At 39.1% G+C, this 11183-nt stretch overlaps 1 protein-coding gene across 2 annotated transcripts; it reads left to right on the top strand.

Annotated features, from left to right (window-relative positions):
* Nucleotides 1-208: 208 nt before the first annotated feature.
* Nucleotides 209-6948, top strand: LOC134860195 (neuronal acetylcholine receptor subunit non-alpha-2-like). 2 transcript variants are annotated; one of them, XM_063877069.1, is made up of 6 exons: nucleotides 209-500; nucleotides 1926-2077; nucleotides 4302-4346; nucleotides 4607-4716; nucleotides 5065-5971; nucleotides 6082-6948. In XM_063877069.1, the coding sequence occupies exons 1-6, from the start codon at nucleotides 446-448 to the stop codon at nucleotides 6244-6246; spliced, it is 1434 nt and encodes a 477-aa protein (XP_063733139.1). In that variant the 5' UTR covers nucleotides 209-445; the 3' UTR covers nucleotides 6247-6948. The 2 variants fall into 2 exon arrangements, with proteins under 2 accessions (XP_063733139.1, XP_063733140.1); XM_063877070.1 differs by lacking the exons at nucleotides 209-500; nucleotides 1926-2077 and adding an exon at nucleotides 3161-3306.
* The last annotated feature ends 4235 nt before the right edge of the window (nucleotides 6949-11183 follow it).

The raw sequence follows: 11183 nt of genomic DNA, 5'->3' as shown, positions 1-11183 counted from the left end.
TTTTTAAAAACCTTCATGAGTAGACAAGTTACAGAGATAACCATTAAAACAAAATCCAAAGTTTTTGTTTTAAAGTGGCTTTTAACGCCACGCTTCAGCCACACCCGGACATCCCTCCCACTTCTCCGTCCCTGCTCCTCCTCCTCCTCCTCCTCCTCCTCCTCTTGAGAGCTGCTCCGCGGACCGCCGCTCCCCTTGACACCTCTACGGGAGTTACGGCATACGCACTCCGGCCCCATGCTCTCTCGCACAAGAACCCTGCTCTCTGTTAAACTGCATCAGACTGAATGGCTGAATTGTTTTCCATATGGTACTGAGCTCAACTGATAGGAACCTGGATGCCTGTGCCTGCTCGTTGGGTGTCCTGTAGTCCTCTGCCGCTGAGCAGCCGATAGAAGCGAACAGGAAGCTGCAGGAGCACTCGGTTGGACCCGAGAGGAGCACCATGAAGTTGTCGGTCCTCCTCCTCCTCTGCCCGCTGGCCCTGGCCGTAATCCCCGGTATGAAAACTCTTGTATTTAATTTAAATATTTTTGAACATCCACAACATTTCCACATTTCTGTTTTCAAAGAAAAAACGATGTGGTTAGTCCAACAGTCATGTCTGAGAAAGATTCAAATGAGCTCCACATAACTTTCCGGGAACTCGTTAACCAAAAGTGCACCTGATTCATTCATTGATTATCAAAAAGTTCTTGTTCTTTTTCTTGTTACTTTACTGGAGTTTAGTTAGAAAATGTGCCTTTTTTTTACCTTCCCCATATCTTCTTTCAAGTATGTTATTTCTGTTTTGTTGGCTAATTCTACTCAAAGAAAACATTTCCAACTTTTTGTCTCTGATTTGAAGATGAATACAGTTTAGAACTTACAAAGGTAATCAGATGTATTAATCAGATGAGATATTAAGCAGCATATTAGTTCAGGAATGATGTGCTGCCGGCTCTTGTTTGTGCTGAAGCTGCTATCAGATAAACAGCAACACAGGTGTCAGGTGTCTGAGTCCTTGAGAGCACAGGCAGAGGTGATCCACATGCTTTCTCACTTTGTGGTTTTATGTTTGCTTTGACAATACTTTACATTTATTCATGAATGGAACAGTCACATGTTGTGAGGCAGAGCCAGCACCAGGTTATAGGTCCATGTCGCTCCTCACTACATCATGTGATTCTCTTGCACTTGACGTCCCCTCTGTCTGACATTATAAAGCTGTCTTTTGTCAATACTACTGTCTCTGTCCCTCCAGAGACATCATATCGCCTCAGGCTGACTGATGTGCTGACTGACTGTCCCCTCTCACTGCAATTGCAACAAAATGCAGAGCTCCATCATTCACTCATCTTTCTCTTTGATAGCTTGATGTCTGTTCAGCACACAGCTATCGGACCAGGGGAATTTTCCAGCATGTAGCTTTTTTATTCATTCGGACTAGCTGGATTTGAAGATACAACTTCTTTCATACACTTTTGTTTGCTCATTTATTTGCTCTTTGTGTCATAAATATTGTATTGATTCACAAATATGGATTTACTTATAAGTTGATTTAGATACATTTGTTGTTGACATTTTCCCAACATCTCAGGAGAGTGTAAGTTTGACTATGAATACTTTTGTGTTTTCAGGATGGTTACTGTCCATCGTGCTGGAACATATTTTCAAATGTTTAAACATTTTTTCTCTTTGGTAATGCTGCCTTTCTAGAAGCAGGCAAAAAACTCTCCAAAAACCTACTTAAAAGTTGATATAATCACTTTTTGTTTGTCTGTTTTTCCAGTGCTGTCCTGTTTAATGGCAGTAAAAGTAATGTTTATTTAAAAAATGTTTGTTTGTAAGAAAGTCTTCAATCTACCCAATTGTATTTAGTAGTTAACACAAGCAGTATTCATTTGTAATGAACAGTCAATCCACATTCATTTTATTTGTTCCAGGTCCGAATGAGTTTGTGTCCTTGGCGGAGATGGAGGACGCCCTGCTGAGGAACCTTTTCCAAGGCTACCAGCGCTGGGTCAGGCCCATCCAGCACGCAAATGACACGGTTAGGGTTCGATTTGGACTCAAGATCTCCCAGCTGGTTGATGTGGTGAGGACATGCCTGCATCACAAACGCTTACCTATGTACTTCTTTATTCATGAGGAGATTTGTTGTCTGCTTCCCACTAGTGGATCCAAACTGCACACACATGTTGAGATTAGAAACAAACAGTGTAGAAAATATGTTTTTTAGTTTTTAACCTACTTGAGGCAATGTAGGTAGAATTTACCTTGTTGTTTAGGTTCATATTTACCCTCATCATGACTCAGATCTTGAAGGACAATTCTGGCATTGTTTCATGTTTTTCTCATTAGCAATAAATCACATCAAAGTTACAGTCAAAGTCAGAGTCTGATTGTCTCTTCAGTAGCATTGATCTCAATTCTCGTCCAAAAAGCAATAGAGCTGCCCTGGGTGACTTCTTTTACCATAATTATTAGAATAGTCCCGAGCAAATGAACAGATTCCTACTATTTAATTGAAGCTTGCTCTAAAACAAACAGTATGACATGTTCTGAAACATCATTTAGCCTGTAATCTAAAATACTTCATTAAAAAAATAACATATTGTGTTTGCATCATGAACAGTTTTATAAGATTCACCATTTCATTAAAAACCTTGGAACTGAGAGCCACAGATGTGGTGAAGTTTTAAGTGATGGACTAACAGCTAACACATTGTTGGTTTAAGTCAGGTTTTTTTTATTGGATTAATTGGCAATTCAAAAATGAGGAACATTTCCAGCTTTATCATTCTAAAGAAGAGAGTGGAAATATAACCAAGAGGACCACTGGCGAGAGCTGAGAACCACAGCTGGATTTGTTTGGGCCTTCACCATCAGCCGTGTGGTGTCGCTGTCCTTGGTGCTGAAACCAAACAGGGCACCAGCAGCTTAACAGTGTGGAGCTTTCTGTGATCCTGAAATAGATCGGGAACACTCACATCGCATCTACAAACACAGTCTCCATCTCTGGAGTGCTCCTTTAATATTTCAGAGGCACGCTGTGATAGGTTGAGATGGTTTAGGTGTCCAAATGGAGAAAAACGGAGGATGCTAATGGAAGAGCCGCTCTTCTTGACTTGAAATATTCATATCAACCAGTTTAGATTTAACTCTTTATTCCATCTAACACGTGTGCTGGGCAAAGACAATCCGTGATGCCCTCTTACGGCTCTGCAAAGAACAAACAGTTAGGTTGAAGATTAAGTTGTTGGTTTGTGGAAAAGAGAGCCAGACAGACAGCTCAGCAGAGACACGGGAGCTTGCCTACAGTATGTAAGTCCCCTGTCTCTGATCTGCTTATGTACATGGCTGTGTATTAGATTATAGTTCATCTCTGCTTTATGTGATCACCAAAACATCCAACTCAGTCTGACAGCTGAGGCCTGGTCTGGATACACTGTACAGCTCCATCTTTTGTGTGTCACTGTTTATATCAAGTCTTAAGCTCTTAGTCTTCCCTCTTTTCTTCAAACTCACCTCCAGTGATGTGGAAATAAACCTGTGTTAACCACTCTACATCTCCCTATCCCTGTATTCTTCTATTTACCTCGTGCTGCCCATCTCCATTTTATTTTTCTCCTTTTTGTTTGCTAACGAAGTGGCAGTGATGGGTAAATAAGATTCTGTCATTTCAGGGCAAGGATTGGATGATTCAGTTTACTCCCAACCAAGCTTCTCATATTCTCCACTAATCAAATCTAACATTGTGATTGTAGCACCCAGATCAGAACTGTTTTAAACAAATTACATCACATACAAAACTAAAATGCAGTCAATTATTTTGCTTTTTCGCATATTCATGTGAAATCAAATAATAATTTTGATTTAGATACTACCATCATTTGCATATCTTATTTTTATTTTATTTTATTTCTTTAACAGAGACAGTGCATAATAATCAATATCTCTATAAGTGTGCCAGAGTTAGCCAAGAGGTTATTTTTGGACAGATTTTGTAAATCACCCTAAAGACAAATGTCATGTTTGTCCTCTGGATGTATACTGTACCAGGACATTTCTTAAGTGGGAGATACCAGTGCACTTTTCCCAGCTTTAATAACGTTTTGAATATCATGGTCTATTAATTAAATACAAAACATTATGATTCGTACGTCTCAATCACTGTGATTTTGGTGATGTGCATATGCTTTTCGTTTAAATCTTCATCATGAAATGTGCCCAAAACCTAAACACTGTCGTCTTGCTTCTGCCATCTGTCCTCACTTTTAACGTCACTGTTTCCTCTGTTTTCTTTGTCTGTCTTTTAGGATGAGAAGAACCAGCTAATGACCACGAACGTTTGGCTCTGTCAGGTGAGAAAGACACAAAAACAACTCAATAATATTTAGAAGTATTATAATAGTCTGATATCAAGAAGCATGATCACATTCATATGGATAGTCTCTCTAAAAGAAACACGGTTCAGCATAATCTCTTGACCAAACCTTTTTCTGTTCTGTCTGAAAATGTGAATGTTATCAACTCCAGGGGCATTGAACTTTTTTAGATTTGTTTAGTCTTGTATATTGGTCTAACAGTCCTGCATCCTGTGTCCTGTATTTGTCTTTACCAGGAGTGGATCGATTACAAGCTGCGATGGAATCCAGAAAAATACGGAGGAATCACTTCCATCAGAGTCCCGTCTGAAAATATTTGGCTCCCAGACATCGTCCTCTATGAGAAGTAAGACTGCTCTTATAGGCTAGGCCCCAACTGGCTGACAATTACTGTACATTCATAGGAAAACTTAAAAAAGACACTGTCCGTAATGAAAGTACAGCAACAGGAATTTCATAGACTTCTATATATACTTTTTTAAATAGAATTATAGAATCAAAATGTAACCAAATTGTAATACTTGACTGGGACCTGTAACCTAATACATTAAAACAACAGTTATGTCATACTGAGGTATATTTAAAATAAAGATGCGTATAAAAGACAACACTCATACAATCACCAGCTAATACAGATAATCTGTAAATGTGAATCCCAGACTTATTTTATTATTTTTCTTTGATGTTTCTTCAGTGCTGATGGGCGGTTTGAAGGCTCTCTGATGACCAAAGCCATTGTCAGGTATAACGGTGCCGTCACCTGGACACCGCCTGCTAGTTATAAATCCGCCTGCACTATGGACGTCACGTTTTTCCCCTTCGACCGCCAGAACTGCACCATGAAGTTTGGCTCTTGGACATACGACGGCCATATGGTGGACCTGGTCCTGATAGACAAGCAGGTTGATCGTAAGGACTTCTTTGATAATGGGGAGTGGCAGATCCTTAGTGCCACTGGTGCCAGAGGGAACAGGAAGGACGACATGTATACATACCCCTTCATCACATATTCATTTATTCTGAAGAGGTTGCCGTTGTTCTACACACTCTTCCTCATCATCCCTTGTTTGGGTTTGTCTTTTCTGACTGTCCTGGTGTTTTACCTTCCCTCGGATGAAGGGGAGAAGCTGTCTCTCTCCACCTCAGTCCTTGTGTCGCTCACTGTGTTCCTCCTGGTCATAGAAGAAATCATCCCTTCCTCCTCCAAGGTGATTCCTCTCATCGGAGAGTATTTGCTATTCATCATGATCTTTGTCACACTCTCAATCATCGTCACTGTCTTTGTCATCAACGTGCACCACCGCTCCTCAGCCACCTACCACCCAATGTCGCCGTGGGTGCGTACACTCTTCCTGCAGAAACTGCCGAAGTTGCTCTGCATGCGCGGACACACAGACCGCTACCATTACCCAGAGCTGGCTCCGGAGAGCCCAGAGCTGAAGCCTCGCTCTGGAGGACGGAAAGCAGTCCAGAGGTCGAACAGCGGACAGACAAGTTCTGAGGCGAAGGAGGACGAGGCCTGGGCGACCATGTTAGACAAGGCTATCTACTCAGTGCGTTACATCAGCAGACATATCCGCAAGGAACACTTCATCCGCGAGGTTTGTTTAGCTGCATGAAGAAAGATTGAAGTAATAGTGAGAACAGGTCTAAGGGCTTCCTGTTTATATATGTTGTTGTCATATCATCTCTCATTTGTTCTATTTCCCAGGTCGTACAAGACTGGAAGTTTGTGGCTCAGGTGTTGGACAGGATCTTCCTGTGGGCTTTCCTCACCGTCGCAGTACTGGGCACTGTCCTCATTTTCACTCCAGCTGTCTACATGTTTTTCAAAATCACTCCTCCACCGGGAAGTGAGGATCCACCTTCAAACTAGAAGTAATGATAAACCACTTTCACAAGCAACCGATGATCCACCAAAGGATGCAACGTTTGTTACCTCTGAGCAGGAGAAGGCCACTACAGGTGTTTTTAGAAGAAGAACTTTGACTCTCTGATGGTTAGGTTTGTTCTTAAGATCCAGTCGCTAAAACATTGGATGCACATTATAGCATATTTTTTTTATAATGACATTTCTCCCATATAAATAAGACATTGTTAGTAAAACTTGGTGCCACTTGAGTTGCTTTTTAGCCAAAGTCCTATTCATTATTTTTGTATGGCTGGCTTTGAGAAGCATGCAGCTATCAGTATACTAGACTACACATAGTTTAAGGTATTTCAGGTCAAATTGAATGAAACATGAAAAAAGGATTAAAAGAAGGACTTTCTTCAAGGTCATATTTAACATTAAATAGTGTTCTTCACATTTCAAGATTTACTTGATTTATTTCTAGTTGCTCTTCAATGTATTATGTTTCTAAATGACATTGCCTTTTATTTGTTTGTTGGACCATCCAAAATTCAGAATCGCAAATTATCTCTTCCACAATATGTTCAATTTATACATTTGTTTGTCTTGAGTAATCGACAACATCTGAACTACCTTACAAATCCAATAGAGATGCAATAACCTGTTATATGTTTGCAAAATGTTTGTAAACGTTTGGGTCAATAAAGACATTAACAACTTTAATTTGTGATGTTGTATAGGAAGTGTGTCCTTGTCTTACCCTCCTCAAATGAATTATTTATTTTGCTTTGCTCACTGATATAAGGTAAACCACCTCAACCAACAAAATAAAGTGTAATGATTAAACCAAGACTGAATGAACATTTCTGCTATAAATTACAGAGCCCTCAAAAGTACTGGATTTGTTGGACTTTATTGCACAAATAAAGTTGTTTTTAATACATTATGATGTATTATTTACAATTATCTCTGCTGTATTCTAAGAAAATAAAGTTCTCCCTAATTCAACACACACTAGTCAATTAAAAAATTAAACAGTTCAGTCACACATAAGTCACAGATGAGAAGGAAACAAAAAAGTACAAAAAAATAGTTGAAATGGGTGAAGTGACAGCACCACCTACAGTAAATAAATCTCCCTCCAATTGAAAAATACATTCATTTAAATCAAATCTTATTTTAGAAAGCTTAAAATTCTTTGCTAAAAATGTGCTGGATATGCAAATCTGTAATACCTTGTTTTGAATTGTTTGGCCCAACTTCAGTGTTATGTCAACATTTGCTCTAACTCACTGATACTACACTGATGTCCATTTGTCCAAGTGTTCAGACAAACAAACACATGCATTCAAATAAACCTTCAAACGCTGATTGAATGTTGTGTTTCTGGTCACAGCTTATTATCATACATGAGAATTATATGAAGTTATATTTTGTGTGTTTTTTACAGTTTACAAAAGTGTTGTGTACATCAACATTTCTTCCACTGGGTGGAGGTCTAACCACCTTCATGGTTGGTAATACGGTTCACATTTTCCAATGCAGTCCATTAACAAATGTGTGACACATATGGGGAAAAATATTTTGTATTTATTTTGCTGAATAGTTTGGCAGCTCTGTCAATGGTAAACACACATCTGAAGAAGGAAGCTGAGTGGTTTAATTACAGGTTTTGCAAAAGAAAATGTAAACAGTACATTTTAGACATGACATCAGGAATACTAACAAAAACTACATATATTTCTTTCAACTATCTATTTATGTGATACATTTTTCAAAAGGGGAACACATAGACACTGTGTGCATGTGTATGTAACATCACCTAAGGGAAGTGGATTTAAAGCCTGCTTTGTGAGCCAAGATTGCCTTGCTTAGACTTCGAAATTTCAAAGCGGGTCCCAAGAGTATTAATTTAGGTTTTTACTTTTGAAGGTGCTGCATTAAAAGCTCACATCCTTTAAAGTATATGAGCACGAGGCTTCATGTGAATTTCTTCGCTTGATGTAATATTTACACTCTCACTCAAACACAGAGGCAGCCACATGAACATGACCACCTACAGTAAAAGCTGAAATGAGAGAGAGTTGATGCAGAGAGACAAAAGTAAAAGTCTGAACAAAAGTCATTAATGATTTAAATTGATTCTTTTCATGAACCTAAGCAGCTCTAAGTATGTTTATAAAGGTGTGACAATTACATTTAGTACATGTTATTATGCAAGCTCCACTCTAGGCAATACTTTTCTTTGATCACACAATGTATTTGTCTACACACACATTGCGTGCCACCTGTGAGTCACTGTGTCTCTCCCTCACCCTAGTGTGTACCGCTGACCTTTACACAGTAAACTCCTATAATTGTGTGTGAGAGGTCTGACCTTTATTTGATATCCCATAATAACCTGGAGTCATCACCTCAGCAGGGTAACAGAGACAAATGGCTGGCTGGCAGCAGGAAAACAGTAGGAGCTCTTTCAGGAGAACCAAGATGCACTTAGTCATGAATGGTGATCATTTATAGATTAGATAAGAAAAATGAACTGTGAATAGTCTCCAATGAATTGTTCCAGAGATGATCATTTGCCACATGTGTAAGATTTTCTAAGAACATCCCTCCTGACAAGTATGACTGCACAGTTTTCCGATACAGAAATACACAGAAATCTGGATTCCCAAAGGCATGCACGAATACACAGACTTTTGTACAGCTCTGGGACCCCTTGTGCACTCTGCTGCAGTTAAAGCTCTGCGTCTTCCACACATCAAAGGTATAGCGACTCAGACAAAACTAAAACTCATCTGACCCCATTCTATCACACACACATGCACCCTGCTGGGACTGGCAAATATTTTATTTGGCATTATGGGAAAGATGGGTGTTTAACCAATATATCCTACTAACTTCAGATGTTTTCCGCTGTCATTGCTGATTTGATCTGATTTAACTTTTGTTTATGTGGTGTTAACATACGTTTATGCTAGGTTTAAAAAAAGAGAGGAGTAGAATAGGACAAGAGGGATATTGAGGAGAAAAACTGAAAGAAGAAGGAAAGATGCAACGGTGGTTCCACAACATTAAAGACCATGAGCAGAACACTTCTCATAAAAGATAGAGAATCAACAGCTACCGTTTTCTCTGTGCTATTGTTAATCTCCTATCAATGGATTGATGCGTTTCAAATAATGAAAGACAATGCCGATTCCCTTGCAGGCATCATTTGAGTGTGTTGATTTAAAGCGCTAGGAATTGCAAGGTATGTTGTGGATTTGTCTTCAACCAAATCTACAATTAATATAATTTCTCCAATGTTTGATTTTTAAAAAATTCAAGTTCGATGGCAACTGGGGGCCAAACCTCTGTGGTGCTTCAGTTAAGTTTTCCTGTCTTGAGATTTTTAGTGATTACTGTTAAATATGGTGTAATTGACGGATCAGATATAAGTCGTTGGTTTATGAAAATAGGCATTTGGGGTATGAAAAATAACAACAACTGTTCTTAAACTACTGGCAAAATACTGCTTCTTAGATGATACACCCCTGTTCCACAGAGAGGCCAGGCGGTGAGAACATTTGCACAAATGTGCAGTGCTCCCCCTGCGTATCGGATCCCATTTCCACCTGAAATTATTTATAGAATGGAATAAATAGGACATTTTATTATGAGCCAAGCTGGCACAAAAAGGTGACAAATATAGCAAAAATGCAGTTGATGAACCTCTTTCTAAAAAGGCAAAGAGGGAAATTGCAGTGTGAGAGACATCACATTCATAACTGAGAGTCTACAGCTGTGGGAGAAGGAGGGCTGGGTGGTGATCAGACCCCCTTCATCTGCCAGAGTTTCAGACTTGGTTGTGACCTGCTCCAAGAAAATGTGAGATGTGTCTGTTTTGCCTGTAATTATGATTACATTACCTTTGTTAAAACCATAATGGAATGTTTTTGGTAATTTAGGGGCAGCTCATGAAGCTATACACATATTTACACATTATGCATTTTAAAAAGCAAACATGGCGAAAGTGTTTCAAAATCATTTCTTGTTTATTATTATAGCAGACTCAAAACAACATTAGCATTCATGTGGAGATGTGTCTGTCGACATAATAATTGTATGTCCAAAATATTCTCATTTTGCTCTCTTATACTTACAATGCTTGACTGTTTTCCCCAGCTGGTCACTAACTTTGTGTGTCTGCTGTTTGGTGCTGGGCATGTTGTTCACTTTAAGTTTATCAGAGATGGAAAGTATTATAAATTTAGCTTCAGGATGATGCAAACATAAAACAACTTAGAATCAGTTTAAGTTAAGTAACTCTTCTGGGAGACACTGATTTATTGTGGTTGTGTTTTTGAGGTGTGCAAGCATGCTGCCCTTCTGTCAAAGAAAAAAAAAGGAGCAAATCATCCTGAAAAAATGTCCAAGTTTGGGATAAATAAAGTATTTCTGATTCTGAATGTTTACTAATAACTGTCATACATTGACTTTGAATGTCATAATGAACTTTGACAATAGGTAAGCACAGTTAGGAGGGCCTTAAGGTAACAGTGGCTTCCACACGCACCTGTACACAAACACGTGCTCTCTGTCGTCACATGGTCTCCACCCCCTGATGCAAGCTCATGTCTTAAGGGTGAGGGCACCAGACACAAAACAGTTGCCTAAAGTTAGTGGTGCTTAGTTAGAAACTAACTTTACTTGTTATTGTAAAAATCCAACAACAAATATTTGTAAAGGGGAATAAAAATAAAGAATGAACAATAAGCGGATTTAAGTAGTATTCAAAGAAAGCTAGGCTATATCCCTGCAACGTTCAATTGAGGACTTTGACAAGCACAGTGTGGTCTTATTACATCCTTGAAAAGCACTTAAGCGTATCACCAAGGTGATTGTCTCTGTGAGACATTACAGAAACTTTACTGTATTTATTGTCATCGCTTGCTCTACCTGTGAAGTTATTAGCGTCC

This window comes from Eleginops maclovinus, chromosome 23 (genome assembly GCF_036324505.1).
Source record: "Eleginops maclovinus isolate JMC-PN-2008 ecotype Puerto Natales chromosome 23, JC_Emac_rtc_rv5, whole genome shotgun sequence".
Classification (NCBI taxonomy): domain Eukaryota; kingdom Metazoa; phylum Chordata; class Actinopteri; order Perciformes; family Eleginopidae; genus Eleginops; species Eleginops maclovinus.
This window is presented reverse-complemented; position numbering and strand designations above follow the sequence as displayed.